The 16,900-nt window shown below is 50.9% G+C and overlaps 1 protein-coding gene across 1 annotated transcript in view; it reads right to left on the minus strand.

The window, feature by feature from the left end:
• JPH3 (junctophilin 3) overlaps window positions 1–16,900 on the minus strand; it is a 54,615-nt gene that overhangs the window by 22,281 nt on the left and 15,434 nt on the right. Inside the window, exon 2 of the mRNA XM_080352142.1 lies at window positions 14,289–15,066. Within this exon, the coding sequence (XP_080208268.1) occupies window positions 14,289–15,066 (778 nt within the window). The remainder of the gene's footprint in view (window positions 1–14,288; window positions 15,067–16,900) is intronic.

The raw sequence follows: 16,900 nt of genomic DNA on the forward strand, positions 1-16,900 counted from the left end.
TCGCAGGTCAATATGTAATCATGCAGCTTTTTTTTTTTTTTTTCAAATGCATCTTTATCTTCCTATAGCAGGAATGGTTTTTCCCTCCATTGCAGAGGTTCATGTATTTTTCAAATGCCAAAATTCAATTAAAACACAGCTGCAAGAAAATACTTCAGGAAAAATTCTGAGAGCGCATTTTCGGAGTGTTTCAGCCTTGGTGTTTCGCTCTCCCCTCCAACCCTGTCTCTGTTTTGCACTTGCAAAGCAACCGGGTTGGCTCAGGGGTGCAGAGGGACACATCGGGATGAACTTCATCCTGGGAGGGGATGGCTGGACGAGGCAACAAAAAGCAGCTTTTCAGTCCAACCACCCCATGTGCAAAACCCAGGCTTGCAAGAGCACGAGCCCCTCAACTGTATTGACTCAGCGGGAGTTATTTTATGCTCCCACTGGCACAGCAGAGAGCAGGACCCCTCCCTAATTGCATCAAGCCAAGATGCACCAAAAGCAAAAGTCCCCCAGTGATCAATGCTGTTAACTGAAACCCAGAGTGGAGGGGAGTGGGTGAGCGCTGATTCCAGCCTCTCCCAGGGCTATCCGATCACTCTGCACCCCGCAGAGGCATCTCCCCCCTGCCAGAATGGGATCGATAACTGCAACCAGCACCAGGGAGGGATGAGAAGCTCTGGGGCAATATCTCAAACCCTACTTGCAAGGAGGCTCAGCTCGGCTGGTCTTCACGCTCTCCTAGATGGGACAAATTGGGCCTGAATTATTAATAACCGCTGCAGACTGTCTGGCTTTTACCTCTGCGGGAGTATCTCTGATTTAGGGCAGAGCTGCAGCTCCCGTCCTGCCTCCCTTTGCCCCCGGCGTCGGCTTCAGTTCAGCATCTTTCACCAGGCACAGCCTCCCACCTCCAGCACCTCTCTGGCACCCCAAAAATGCTGCAATACCTGCAAGGTAGGAGTAACCCAGGGCCAGGCTCTGTCTAGACATTTCCTTCAGGGAGCAAGGAGATGGCACCAATTAACAACCTGTTTGTTAATTTTCCCTATCTGGCATTTATTGCCCCGATAAAACCCACTCTTAATTCCAGCTTGACTCTTTTCACGGCTCTCCTGACTTGGTTGTTATTGCGCTAGGCTTGCCTTGAGTGATTTGTGAAGGCAGTAATACAGTGCCGGTACTCAGGGGGTGGAATATTAGACACACCAATTAGCTAGCTGTGCATAAATTCCCATTTACCTGCTTATCGCGAGCATATTTGCCTTACCCGCTTCCTCTGTCTGCTTTTTCCTCCCCCCCTCATTGCTAGAATTTTTAATCAAGAAGAAAAAGCAGCTAATGTGACCTCTGACATGACGTAATGCAGCCAAAAACGTCTGCTCCGGCTCTTTGAAGCCAGACAGAAAGCAGGTGCTGTGCATAGCAAAGAGAAAGCCTGGTTTCCCCTGCCCACTGCCAGACTTCATGGCTCTGGATGGGGATCTTGGGGTGGGAGGATGCAGCATCCTTGCCCGAGCTCCATGTGCCGGCATTGGGAGCAATGAGCTGGGATGGCATGGGGAGGAAGGAATGATTACTGAAGGCTCTGAAAAAATTACTCTGAAAGTCACGTTTCACGAGAAAAGTCTTGAATTTTTTTGAAAAAAAAAAAAAGTCAAAGCCTTTAATCATGGAAAAAAGCCTCGATGCATTTGTTTGTTATTGCCCAAGGAGGCAACAATATAGAGAAGCATGAGAAACGTTGTGGTCAAAAGACCAAATCTGAGTTTCCCTGTGGTTATACGCTGGGAAATGTAACGTTACGGGGGAAACTGTTCCCAGGTAAGCTGGAGGACCTTGTGGAGAGCAGGTTCCCATGTCCCGGCTGGGCACGGCACGTGCGGGCTCTGAAATTCGTGAAAACAGGAACGGAGCCAGTTTTCATTTAGCTCCTTGCTTCAACCACCTGTGCCGGACTCATTTCTACCTTTATATTTTTGTAGCTTACAAATGGGAGAGCAAATCACCAAGGTGTCATTTGCCGTTTTGCACTGAAATACAATTTTTTCATCCAAGTAAGAGAAAAAAAAGTATCCCGGGCTGTGCACTCCTCCCCTGTGCCTTGCCTTTAAGTAGACAAAATGAGTTTTGCTGGAGAACTGAATTCACAATGTGCAATGGTGCAAAGTCCCAGTGGTCTGGGGCACAAGGATGAGCCACAATCAAATGTCATGTCCCAAAATCCTGGGAGAAACATGGCCCAAACCTCAGCCCAGAGCAGGCAGCAAGTTGCATCGTGACATCTTGGATGCTCTCATCCCTGGAACCCTGAGCCAGGTCCTTCCCAACAGAGAAGGATGGGAGCAGCCAAAAGGCCATCACACTGCAGTGCTCTCCATCCAGCATCCCAAAACAGTTGTGGGGCTGCTTGGATTTGTTTCATTTATTCCTGTTGCTGCTAAACAAAAAATTCAGGCCCTGGCATGAGCAAACCAAACCCCATTAATTTCAAGGGGCTGGGCCAGGTAGAGCTGGTACCCAAAGACACATCTTTCACCATTAGCCAGGATGCTGCCAGCATCTCTCTGGCCAAGGGACATGCAGAATAAGCGGAGCCAGGCAGACCCGTGCATCTCCCTCCCGGTGGGTTTCCTTCCTTTTAATTTTTTGCCCCACTCCCTAGCAAGGGCAAAGCTGATGGGTCTTTTGCACCAGAAACGATGCACAAGCTGCCCTGAGATGTTATTTACAGCTCGCAAGATGATTAACATCTGGAGAGGGAGTCTCGTCTCCTGCCATCTGTCACTCGTGATGATGCTATGGAGGATGCAGGTGAGCGACGCAGCCAGGCAGGACCTGCCAGCCCAGGAGCTGCGCTTTGCCTTGGAAAAAGGACAGATTTGGTGCCATCGTCCCCACCATGGTCCCAGCCTGACCGACCGAAGGAGACAGGTTTGGCGTCACTCTGGACTTGTTTCCTGGCTCAAACATGGCAGAGATGGACAGCGATGGACCACGAGCTGCCCCCAAATCAGACACAGAGGAAGCAAGAGCAAACTCCAGCTCCAAGGATGGAGTTTCCCCTTTTTCTTATGAATTGATGAAGGCATGGGATAGTTGCTGTGATGCTGGGAGCGTCAGTAGCTTCTGGGAAGCTATGGCTGGTGATGCAAAACCTGTAGGAACCTGCTCGGATCAGGGTTTGGGAAGAATTAGCTTCAAGGAAGGCAAAGAAGTGAGCAGGGGGGATGCTGCCTGCTTTCCAGATGTCTTGGAGCAGGTTTCCATGATTTTACTGGATAATTGTCATGTACATAGTGGAAAAAGTACATAATGGACATGTACATAATGGGTATATACATAATGGAAATGGGAAACACTGACGTCCCCTTCTTCATGCTGTGCTCTCGCGGAGGGCCGGCAGACAGCCCTCCACGCAAATGTCCCAAAGGCACAACCACGCCATAAATACTCCCCTAACCCTGCGCAAAAATAGCACATTACAAATGATCCTGCCACTTCCAGGCAGGAGGCAAAACAGGTTGGAAGAAATCACTAACAACCCTCAGAAAATTAAAAACAAAATAAGAAAAAGCCCAAGAAAAAAAGCAAGCGAAGGCACCAAATCTCCAAGGAACCTGGGCAGCGCTGGATCATCCGCACGCTGCAGATCTATACTGTCTGTATTAAATGCAAAACCAGAACAGCAGAAAAGCCCTATATCAATGCCGCATTTGGGTGGAGATTTTTAAATGCACAACAGGCCAAGTTATAGCTCCCCGAGCAGCCATAACTCAGCCTGCCTGGACATGTGGAGCGCTGGGTTTGGCTGTACGTGCTGCTGACTCTAATGGCTTCAGGCTGCATCCCACATTCCGCTCGCATCGCCCTGTCTCTGGGCAAGGCTGGCTCCAAAGGCGGCACCTCCAAGTCCTCGTGAGCTCAACCCTGCTCACTACACCGGGAAGATGCCAGGATTTTGGTGGGAGGCTTGGCCACGGCGGGTGTGGATAGGTGGCTTGGTGTAACGTTACCTGGATTTATCGGGGAGAGGAGTTTAGAGATGTAGTCAGGATATGATCACCTCCATTCCAGCCACAAATTTGGAGGAACCTTCACAGGATAGATGAAGGTGGTTAGAAAAAGCCTGGCTCAGTATGGACACCAGGTGCCTCCTCCTGCCATGACCTGGTTGAAAGGTGAAGAATTTGGTGGACCATCAGCATCCCACCCTGACCTCCAACACTATCCCCAAAACAGCCCATTCCTCCCTGTTTTTCACACTGACCTCCTCACTTGGCTGATGCCATGCACGGGATGAAGAGTGGGGTGGAAACCTCAAAGCCAAAGGTGCAAAACGCAGCACAGAGAAACTCAACCAGGCCATGGGCTAAGGGAGGTGAGGGAGCCCCCGGTTTACCTTATGGGAAGCCCTAAAATCCCTTTGAGGAGCCATCTGCACAGCCTGGCCCTTTGGGAATAGTCGGGAACTTCTCCCTACAGCCAAGGGAAAAGTCCTTGAAATAAGAGAATTTGGGAAGTTCATGAGAAAAACTCCAGGCGAGGGAGGCAACGACAGGCAAGCAAAGCCGATCTGTTGGTTTAATTTCAGTCTCATTTTGATGCCTAAAAAACAAGTCAAATCAAATTCTGAGGCAAAACACAACAGAATAGCAAAGAAAAGTATTTTTCCCTTTCCTGACCCTTCACCCTGTTCAGGGTTTTGGCTGAAATTCTTTGGCAGTTTCACAAGTTTTGGTCACCTCAAGTAAAACAGACATTTGGCATATGAACTTTCCAGGCAATTCTTTTTTTTCTGCTGCTGAAGCCACAAAAGCCCAGAAGATGCAGCGCAACGTTGAGCTCATGGTTTTCCTTTCCCTTGGTGATGGGCTGATGGACAGGGACAATCCATGATGTCCACACATTGTTTTAACCAGCCAACACCCAACAGCAAAACCCACCCCAGTTCAGAGCAAACTGCAGAAAAAAAATCTCATGCAGAGTCAACGACAAACTCATTTAACTGAACTTAATATTTTAGTGCCAGCACAGCTTGGACTGAGGCCAAGACATGGAGCTGAAATGGCCTCGGGAGCGCTGGCGGATGCTCTCCAGCTGTCGGAGGGGATGTGGTTGATATCCAACCTCTCCCACCGAGACTTCTCCACTTCCAGCCCTGTGGGGTGGAAGAGAGGATGTGACAGGGTTCTAAGGGATGGGTTAAAACAGGCCAGTCTTCTGAGTGATGGAAAAATGTATTTCTATTGCCAGGGCCCTAAGAGATGCTCAGAAAGCAAACATCATGTCCATGTCTTGCTCCAAGCAGCTGGGAAGAGGCTGATTCCCTACCTGGAGTGAGACACTGGTGATGGGCACTGTTCTGTGCGCTTCTTGCCACATCCAGTCTCGCCAGGATCGACCTGATGACCACAGGGACCTTCTCTCTGCTCTAAGGGGCAAACACCCCCAAAGCGGCTGGTCAGAGACAGCCACACACAGGACATGGCAATGTCACCTCCATACCCACTGCCACATCCAGCTTCCATGTCTGCACACTAGGAACCCCCAGGAATGATGAGAAAATGACAACCCAGAGAGAAAATTCCAACTCAGAACAAAAATGATCCCCAAGAAAAACAGCCAGCATCCCTTAACCTTATTGCTTACAGCATCCTGGGGGATGAGGACCTTCCTTGGCTGTGCCCCAAACCCAGGGTACCACCATCCCCCAGTGCAGCCGAGCCCTGTGCAGAGTTTGGCTGGACACAGACCTGCACGGAAATCTCATCTGGAAATGGTACCCACCAAATCCACCCTCCTAAAAGCAACATCAGATGCTAAAACGCTGCAGAAATATGCTCAGTGCCAGGCTGCTGTCACTGGTCTCTGCAGTTCTGGTCCCCACGGGGAGGGACAGAGGGGACAGGAGGGTTCAGTGAAATTTCTCGTTGTCTGCATGGGTTTCTCCTCCCTGCCACCTGGGTGTTTTTGAGCACCCAAGAGCCCAAAAGCCAGCCTGCATCCACAAAAACCCCATTTCTCACCAGGCATTCAAAGATCAGGGAGTCAGGTGTGAGCTGCGGGGTCTGCAGTGGGTTTGCCTGCTCCTGCACCCAGCTTGGATCCTCAGCTGATGGGTGCTGCTCATCCTGGTGCACCCTGAGCATCCCATGGGACCCCCCAGGTGAGATGCTGCCACTGGGGACCACTGGGGCAGCGAGTCCCCAAAAGCCGATGTGCCCCAAGGCTGGCAGACACCCCACATTTGTGGGTCTGTGCTGCTTCCAAGGCAAAGCCAGTTAAAATTTCCGTGTAAGAAGTCAGCAACACACTAGGGGAAGAGACCCAGAGCCCATGACAGGGATGTTGTCATGTTGGATGGGGACCGGCTGTGGCCCCCTGCCAGCAAGGTGGCTGTGGGACAGCCCCTGGGACCGCTGCATCCAGTTTTGAGCCCGTAAACTGATTTCTCCTCCATAAGGGAATCCGACCCCAAAGAACTGCTGCTCAGGGTTCAGAACGGCATCATTGAGCCATCAAGCCTCACAAAGACGCTTGTGGTGTGGTGTCCACTGACCCAACCTCGCTTGGGTTCCCCATCTCCATCAGGTTTTGCTTTGAGGATGGACACTAGACATCCTTTAATTGAGCAGAATTAATTCAGAAAATCCCTACGCCCTGGTCTCGTGTTCCCTTCTGCCCACTTGGCTCCCATCAGGGTGCACCCAGCCCATGTCCTATGGGACACTCCTGATGCTGAACTGGGAAAACCAAGACTCCTCCCCTGACATGTCCCTGGAAGGTGACACACGGTGACAGGACAGGGCGGATTTGGGCTGTGGTTGCAGCGAGGCTGTGCTGTCCCGGTTGGCAGCAAAGGGCTGCTGTTCGCTGGTGAAAAGGGCCAGCAGAGATGAGATAAAATTGAAAAGAAGGTCTCACCAGGCAATGAGCTGAGCAGCAGGCATAGCCATGTCACTGCTCAGCACCCTGAAGAATTGGGACCTTTCTTAGTCACAACTTTAAAGGGATAATCGGTCGGATCCATGGGTTAAATCCCTCTGGGATTTTCAGGGGGGAAATTCGCTTAGCAGGGTCTATGGTCAAATCCTTTAATTTCCTGGATTAGGAAGCCAGGACAAGTTTGTCATTTGTCCTGCATAGAGGAGGTGACGGAGGTGACAGAAACCTCATTGCTCGAAGCTTTTCAAACTGACTTGCAAGAGCCTTGTGGGACTGGGACCCCCCAAGGCAGTGACAGTCCCCCAACATCCCAATCGCTGGCTGTGGGGAGAAGCGATGCTCATGAACACCAGCAAGGAAAAACACATTTTTGCCCAGCTCTGCATTTTCATCTCTATTCTCTGGGTTTTTCGGGTGGTGGGACACGCTGGCAGGGATGCGACGCTCAGCAACCCCCACTTCTAGCCCTTGGCCTTGGCTGTGGGTTTGTGTGTCACCCACCAGGCTCCCAGCAGCCAGAGGGTGAGGATGAGGATGGAGGGAGCGAGGGGTGGCGAGCCAGCCCGCCTGCCAGGCAGCTGCTGCGGGTGGATCCCTCCCTTCCCTCCCAAAGATCACTGAGAAAAGCAACGCTGCAGTTTCTGCTGGTTGAATAGGAAAAGCAGCAGAAAGGAAAATCAGGGGCTGTATTTTTTTGTTGTTGTTGGCTTTTTCTTTTTTTTTCCCGTTCTGATGAAGGGCTGCTCCACCCAAAAGCAAGCACATGAGGAAGAGGCTTCACCATCCTCTTCTTCAGCTTGTTCCCTCTACCCTGTGCTGTGCAGGCAGTCAGGACAGGCAGGAGGTTATTTTGTTAGTGGGAGGAATCTAACACAGCTCAAGGGGGCTGAAATAATCCTGCACCATCTCCTGAGAAGGTCTGGATCCCTCTCCCAGCTCATGTTACTTCATCACGACCTGACAATGTTGGAAATGATTAAATTAAAGCATGTTGCACACCTGGCTCATGGAGCCGGGGTGGTTTAGCTTGTATTTGGAGAGGGAAGGTGATGGGAGCTGCCGAGTCGTGGCTGAAGGATGGGAGAGCAATGAAGGGAGAGGGGCTGGCGAAACCCACACTGAGCTGCTCTCCTAGAAGCTAAAAAAGACCCTGCTGAGGTCTTTTCCAGTTGGATTACTCTGTAAAGCATCATTTCTATGAAAAGCACTTAATTTTTCCAGCGTCCCTCCACCCCAGGCAGCAGGGTGGCAGTCGGGGACACGCAGAGCAGGCCCTGTGCAAGCGTGACGGCTCGTCCTGACTTTTGACACGGCCGCAAAAGGGCTTAACGCTGTTAAGTCCTGTCTGAGCAGGAGGTTATTAAATTGGCATTGTAGGAGGACTTAAAGAGTCACAGTGCAGGCAGCAGGTCCCCAAGAGCAGCGGGAAGGACATGATGCTCCAGGACGCCACGTGGGGATCTGCCATTCCTCGAATGTCCCGGACTAGAGGTGGAAATCGTTGTTGAGTCAGAGGCACCCGTGTCATCAAGGCTGACAGCAGCACACGAATGGGAGGGACAACAGCTGATCCTAATCTCTGCCGCCCGCGGGATCGCCTGACCCCTGTCAACACGGGTGGGGAGGGAGGTGGCAGAGGGGACGGTCACCATGCTCTGCTCAGCTCTGTCAGCAGCACAGCCTGTCGGAGGCTGCCGGCCCTGGGCTTTGCTCCTCTCAGTATTGCACAAGGGCTGTTTGGGAGGGAGGGAAGGCAGGGAGGAAAAGGAAAATGCTAATGTAAAGAGAATGACCTGTCCCAGCTGATTTCAGCCTTCGAGTCACTTCCATCCATCTCCCCTGTGCTTTTCTGTCTGTTGCTCTGTCCTCTGCACCCCTCAAGGAAAGGATGGAGAAGGGATGGAGGGTTCACGGTCATAGAATTACAGAACAGTTTGACTTTAAGGGACCTTCAAAGCTTCCCTAGTGCCCCCCCTGCCATGAGCAGGGCCATCTTCACCAGCTCAGGTTGCTCAGAGCCCCGTCCAGCCTGGCCGGGGATGTCTCCAGGGATGGTTCATCCACCACCTCTCTGGGAACCTGGGCCAGGCTCTCACCACCCTCAGGGGCAAAAACTCCTTCCTCGTGTCCAGCCTGAATCTTCCTCCTCTAGCTTAAAACCATCACCCCTTATCCTATATCACAACAGGCCATGCTAAAAAGTCTGTCCCCATTTTTCTTATCGGCCCCTTTTAAGTACAGAAAGGCCACAATAAGGTCTCCCCGGAGCTTCTCTTCTCCAGCTGAAAACCTCAACTCTCTCTCTCAGCCTGTCCTCCCAGCAGAGATGATCCAGCCTTGGATCCTGGGCCAAGAGGTGCCCACAAAGGGGCTGGAAAAGGTGTGGGAGACCCTGACACGCTTGGTCTGAACCCTGAATTGTTTGCTCAGCCCTGTCCCCACAACTTGTTCTGTTGTGACCTATTTCAGCTTCAATCTGCTGCCACCTCATCCCCATCATCCCGACCCGAGGAAGGGGACACGCACCAGCGTTCCCTGTCACCCACATCCCCCTTCATTCCCCTTCGCCATCCGCAGGGAAAGCCCCGAGGTGGGATTAGGGTGACACTAATGCAGGACCCCCACAGTCGCAGCATCCGAAAAGCCAGTGGAAACCGTAAATCAAATGCAGTCAAGTACAATCACAAAGCTGCAGGCACAGGCCTGAGAGAGCATTAAGCAGCATTATCGCGGCTCGGCGTACTGCCGGTAGTGACATTACCGCAACTTAAAATGTTTGGGATCAGAACTGCAGAATCTACTATTTTCTGTTGGTTTTGCCTGGGCTGCACTTCCTTTTTTTTTTTTTTTTTTTATTTCTGAAGAAAATACCTGTTTGGCTCAAACAACCTTCTGCACTTTGCTGTTCAGCTCTCCGGGGCTTTTATTTGTGTTCCTGCTCCCCATGGTACGTCAAATGCGGATGGATGCTTCGCCCTCACTGCAGCATCCTGAAAGAGCATCCAGGCTGAATCCAAACATTTTCCTTTACCTGTCCTCGCTGCCATGTTGTCTTTATTTGCTTCCTTTTCTTTCTTCTCCAGTTTCCCTTTCTGAAGTCAAATGACACTGTGTTAATTCGTAGCCCGATTCCTCCTGAGAGTATTGAGCTTAATTATATTTTTCTCATCATTGGTGAATGGCTCGGCTGTAATTACGCCTGGAAGTGCATTAGTTGCTTAGGACTAAACTGAGAACAGGATCCCCTCCGGGGTGCTCGGGCATCAGCTGCTCCAAGGAGCTGTTATTTAAGGTGCTGAACAACGGGACCTTGCGCTGGAGAGGAGCTGAGTGCTCATCAAATGTCACCCATCTCTGGGACTCACATCCCTAGCACTGGCGACGTCCCTTCCTCTCATCAGTAATCCAGCCACTAATTACAAATCCTTGAACTGTGGTAGCAGAAGGAAAGCCTGGAGAGAATCAGGGTCTGTCTGCTTTGCATTAGAACTGCCATCATCTGTCGCAGATTGCTGGGGATGGTCCTCTCCAATGCCCCATGTGCATCTGTCCTCTATGGCCAGCATCTATGCTGAAAGCCAAGGAGTGAAGATGAGCTTTCTGGCCCACCTCTCTTGCCTAGATATTGTATTTTAGTTGACCAGGACACACCAGTGCCTTTGGACAATTTGCTTTAGGTACCAATGCTATCACTAATGGTGTCTCTGGTGTATCCTTCATCCTTCTAGGGCAGCAGCAGTGATGGCTCTTGGCTCATATGAGAGGGGAATAAAACAGCCCCGAGCACAAAAAGGACACCCTGAACCTTCATTTTAAACAAGCTGAAAAAGGGTTCCCTTCCTGGCTACCTCTGAAAACATATATTTGATATCAACAGTAGTTTTTCAGATCTGATTTGTAGCCTTTTTCACCCACTGAATTTACACAAACTATTTCAGCGAGTGGGAGATATAAGAGGAAAGCAAGTGTTATTTCATTTTAATTGCATCAAAGAAAATTTAGGAGAATCATCTACCGAACCTAAAAAACTATTCCCTAAATGAGCTTACTTTTCTGTGTCACAGATAACATTGTGCTCTGTTCAGACTAAAACAACTTTAAGAATCCAATTTACTTGTCTTCAGTACACTATGTTTTTAGCCTACTTTCCTCAGGAAATGGGGCTTACTTATGTGATTGTGCTGTTTATATATCTATATGCCATCACTCCCACACTAATAACTTTTGAACGTGTTGGCCAATTCCAACCAAATCTGACAGAGAGGTAGAGTTTTCAAAAATACTGAATTCTCACAAATTTAATGAAATACGTGGGTGGGCACATATTTTCCCCCACCAAAGGAAAAGCTGCAGAGTGAACTCAGCCATATTATTAGACAGAAGACAATACGCACACACACACCAGTGCTGTTCTAAAGCCCCAGGTGCTGGTAAACCAGAGCTCACATCGGTTTTAGATGGGGAATATCACACCCCTGAGCCCCAAAACCACCAAAACGAGCATCAGGATCCTCCACCAATGCAACCGCTGCCTCTTTCGTGCATTTCTTTCCGTTTGGACGATGCAATTTTGTTTGTGGACACTGCAGGGGCGTGTTTATTCATTTAGAAGCTTTAAAATTAATTGGACTAATTATATGAAAGCCTTTCTAACTGGTTCTAGGTTTGCAAAACCTTGCTGTGCTTTGGTTTGGCATGCTGAGGAGAGACTGTCAGTGCAAAATACCCTTGCAAAGGGAAGAGCTTGAGCTGCAGGATCATGGGTTTCACACAAATCATGTCTCCTCATTTGCATTTTGAGCTCCTTGGACCTCTCCTGCATGCAGCTGAATCACAAAGCCAAGACACCCTCCGAGACCTTGGGGTTGAGCCTACACACCCACCTAATCCCACCTGCCCTGTGTCTTCAGCAAAGCCTAAAACTCGCAATCCTGTCCGGCCATAACCGAATGATTTGGCTTGTTGCTGATAGATTTTGGGGTCTCAGCATGAACATTAACACAGACAGTGAAAATTCCTGGGACGGATGTCATCGGCAGTGGGTAACCCAGCGCTAATGCACCATGCATCACATCGGAGTCTGTCCATCCCCAGCTCCTGCAGCGAGAGACGGGCTGTGCAGATCAATAAAGGGCTTTTCAACACACCAGCAGCCCTCGTACACTGCAGGCGATGGCTGTGCCACAAAAATAGCAAAACCCTGGCTTCCCGGTACTTGTTTTCTTCTACATGTGTCTACTCAAGAACAGACTAGTTAAGACCGAGTGGAAAAAGTGGAGGGAGCCGGGATGCAGGATGGAGATGTCAGGTTACTCGCAGAGTGTTTTCTGGTGGGACCAGGTTCAGTCTCTGACAGATTATCCTCAAAGCACTGTGCTCCCATTTATTCATTTCTTTGTATCTTCACCCAAGGTTAAAGGGGTACCCTAACCGGTCCCCATATCCCACAGCTTTTCTCCTCCTCTGTGCACACGCATGGCCGCAGGCTCCATCCTCCCTCCCAGCACCGCTGCTGCGCTCCCGCAGAGCTCAGGACCGCAGTACCCAGCTTTCCTGTCCAATTTGATTATTTCCTTCTCCTCTCTCATAATTAGAAGGTGGAATGCTATATGCCAAGAGCTCATTAAAGTATTTCCAACATGAGGAGGGCACTTCTCTTCCAACTCCTGCTCTCATGGATTTCTAGGACCATCACTGCCTGGGGATGGAGGATGCTCAGATGCTCATCCCACAGCAGACTGGAGCTCCACATTTCCAGGGCTCAGGCCCTTATATCGAGGCACTTGCATTGCCAGATCACAGGGAAAGATTTTTTCCGCTGCTTTGCAGTCTGTTTCCTACCTGGCAATCTAGTGGGATTTTTTTTTTCCAAAGCTTTGACAACAATTTGGTACAACATCAGCTCGAAAACATCATCAAGCCCAAATATGCTCCCAAAGCAGGCTTGGGAGTCTCATTCACATTGCAGATAAGTCATCGGCAGACATGCTGATAAAGATTTCAAGTGTGACTCTGCATACAAATCATCCAGACCCAACAATTAATCGAGCACAGGAGAATGGGGAGGTACCTGGGTTTTTCCCCTTGCCACAGTCCTTTTTCCCCAGACTGGCTGCTATGTGTGATGCTCACCCAGAAACCATTGATCATGCTGTATTAAACCATCCCCAAAAAGTGATACAAAGGGCCCTGAATTTGGCAGAGGAGCTCCCCTCTTGTCTGGGCGCTCACTAAAAGTCACAAAGCTCCAAGATGCTCACGTTGCCCCTGCTTTGAGTTGGCAGTTGGATTCTATTTCAACCCAAAGTAGACATGAACCATTTTTTCCTCCCTCTTGTTGGTTTTCAGCCAGATCAGGGTCCTGTTCTGAATCACTGAGCAGCTCCATGATGGCTCCAGCTGGCCCGGGGAGCAGGGGCTTCCTGGGGCTCGTAGGGATTATTTGGGCACCCAGATCTGCTGTTTTCTAGCAGAGCCTCAGGCATGGCAAGCTCACCCCAAGCATCAGCTGCAGCCAGGGATTTGACTGCTTTTCCACTCCAAACCTCTTTTGGGAACAGAAATAGCTGGGAATCCTCCTAACCCTGGGATGGTTTCTCTTGGATATAAGTCAGAGGATACAGGGAAAGAGCATCTCAGGAGCTCTTCTGCTAAAGGTATCATCCTGCATATTAAAGAGGCTAAGGAGAAACGGGGTAAATAAGCCAATATATCCTAAATGACAGCATCAGCCTGTGAGATCCACACAGTGACCCACAATTGCAGTCCCATCACAGTGCCACCACCCTTTGCAAAGGCTGCAGTGAACACTGGGTGACCCGGCATGGCCTCACCAGATGGTTCAGGAAGGTCACAGAATCATAGAGTCATTTTGGTTGGAAAAGAGCCTCAATATCATTAAGTCCAGCTGTTAACCCAACACTGTCATCCACAGCTCAGTTGAAGTTAGCAGAGGGACAATTTAGTTTGGATCCACCCCATTTTGAACGCTACCCATGATGCTTGGGCAAGCCCAGCTGCTTGGCTTTCCAGGATGCTGCCTGCTCCCTCTTCAGGGTTCAGAGAACCACAGAACAGTTTGGGTTGGAAGGGACCTTCAAAGCTCATCTAGTCCAATGATCTTGCAATGAGCAGGGGCATCTTCACCCAGATCAGGTTGTCCAGATTACACCGACCACTGCCTGTACCAACAGATGCTCATCACAACACGTGCCCAACTCCAGTACCTTCCTTAAAATACCCCCCGGAGCACCTACTACTGTGAAAAGACTCATCCCACTTCTCCCATCAAACCGCAACCATTGAGACAGGACCCTTGCTGAGACGCCATGTTAGGACGAGGACCACCCTACCTGGACGCCGCGATCTCCGCTTTCTGCTTGGCGATGGTGGCTGCCCGCTCGGCTGCCTCCATGGCCCGATCCACCTTCTCACGGATCTTGCTGGCCCGCAGTGGGATGAGGTTCTTCCTCTTGCCGCTGACCAGGACATTCTGCTTGTACTTGCCCTCCTCCTTGGTGCCATCAGGGAAGGTCATGCAGCCGTAGCCGTGGCGCTTGTTATTGGCCCATTCTCCCTCATACTTCAGCCCATCCGAGCGCTGGCTCACCCCAAAGCCTGACCGCTTGTCGTTCTTCCACTCGCCAACGTAGATCTCGGTGGTGGTGGCATCTATGTCGTCTTCGATGACAGAGAGCTCAGCTTCGCCCTCGCCCAGGCTGATGGTGGAGTTGATGTCACTGGCGGTGGAGCTGACCGTGCTCATCCCGGCTTCACTCCGGAATGAGCTCTGCTTGCTCCGCTGGCTGGCCAAGGAGCTCTTTGACTCGGACTTACGGAGCTTGAGCCCGCTCAGCAGCGACCGTCGGAATATGCCCTTCTTCTTGCTCTTGAGGATCTCGGCATCGCTGTGGGCCATGAGGACGAAGCCACCGCGGGAGACAGCGGGGCTGCCGGCCACCGCCGGCGAGGAGTCGGGGTGCAGCGCCGTGCCGTTGGTGTGCTCGCTGCGCAGGGAGTTGATGGACGTCCTCAGGGGTGACCTGATAACCGCAGCCATGCCATAGGGAACGCTCTGCCGGACGCCATAACCCTGGCGCATCCCTCCAACCCACTGGCCCTGGTATGTCCCTGGAAAGAGGAGACAAAAAGCAAAGAGGGGTTTCATGGCACAGCATCCTGCTGACGGCTAACAGCATCAAACCCCTCTGCGAGCCCTTTGCAAAGCGCAGCTCTGGATGCTAGTCCCATCTCTGTGACAAGGACTGTAATGTCACGTTCTGGGAAGAGAAAACAACATTTTGGTGAGACTGCAGGTGTGCACTTCAGCTGCAGCCTGCAAATATTAGAAACCAGCCAAGGCATAGGGAGTGATGCTTCCAAGAATTGCCCCTTGGAGCGACCCCTAATTTGGAAGGGAAGGGAGCAGGGGAGGGGCAGGGGAATCATTATCCAGGAGCAGACTCTGATCCCATCCGTGCTCCCGGCAGTGATCAAAGCGGATGGTATATCACAATGCACTTATTTATATACATAGTGTCTTTCATCCGGCACGTAGTGGAAGGGAGGGGCTCTATAGAAATACAGGCCTCATGGGCAGAGATCCATTTGGTTATTCTCCTCAGAAACGTGCCCCTGTTTGAACTCCTACATTTGCGTGGGCACTTATGGGAGTTGCTTAACTGGTTATTAGTGGGATGAAACGCACACAGGACCTTGTCACGGCACTGGGAACAGAGGCACAAGGATCCCATCCATTATGCGAAGCACAACCGGAGCACAACACCCACCCTGTGCACTGCAACACGTTGTGGTAATCTGCCCAGGGTTTATAATTCCTTCCCCTCAGCAGCAAGGCCATTGGCACACTTTCGCATTTTATTCCAGCCGGTTGAACTGTGAGGCTGGTTTTTATTCTTAGCTCGGCTTAATCTTTTCTGGACTAGCTCAAGACGCAGTGATTCGCTGCCCACCTAAGCTCACGGGGCAGACTGATGAGCCCAAGGACGGCTCCCTGCTGGGCACCGGTGCTACTGCGATGCTGCAGCTGGTCCCAGCCCAAAGCTGCTGCCTCCATCCCCGGCCAGCGATGCAGAGAGCAGGGTCCTGTACCAGCATGGGCGCAGGCACCACCTCGCAGCATCGGGACCTCCCTTTGTGCCGGTCAACGGAGTCTTAAAATAGACTTGCTGAAATAGTGAACCCTGTGGGAATCCAACCGAAAGAGCCCTGGTGACAAGCCCCAGCTCAGTCTGGTAGAGGTTTTCCAGCCCTTCTCTGCACAAGATGCTTTTTGCCCTTAGAGACCAGGCTGCAATACGTAGACACGAGCGACCTGTCGGGTCCACCTGAGTCGGCTCTTTTGGCTGCAAAAATATTGTTCCCTGAGAACTATTTGCTTTGTTGCAATGTTTTCTGTCTCAATATTTTCCAACAGCCCAGCAGAAAGGATTATTAAAATGGGCTGTTCTGGCCATGCCCATACCAGATAAACCCCACTCTGGCTGCAAGGAGCAATCCCAACCCTATAGCTACACATCCTTTTGCTCCATTTCATTCCTCATGCCGACCCTACGCTCAGGAACCCCTCAGAGGTTTTCACTGCCCGGTTCCTGGGGCTCAGCAGTAGCTCTGGAGACAGTAACATGCTGGAGCGGCTCACACTGAGCACGGGAACTGCTTATGGAGAGCATGAAACCAGCACCCAGGCACATTTTGGTATGAATTTTCAGGTGCATCAGCTGTGATATCTTGACTTGCACAAACCCCCCGGGGTTTGGGCATCCTTCCTGGTGCTCCGATGCAACCAACCTCCCAGGTGCTACATTATCTGGTTGACAGCCTTCTGCACCCAAAAAAAATGCTAGGGGACCCCATGAAGACTCCCTTGGAGAAGGGACACGGAGAGGCAGGGCCAGGCAGGAAGGATTTACTGAGGGTTTATAGGATTAGCAGCGGGTAGGGA

The sequence above is a fragment of the Nesoenas mayeri genome (assembly GCF_963082525.1).
Source record: "Nesoenas mayeri genome assembly, chromosome: 12".
NCBI classification, from domain to species: Eukaryota; Metazoa; Chordata; class Aves; order Columbiformes; family Columbidae; genus Nesoenas; species Nesoenas mayeri.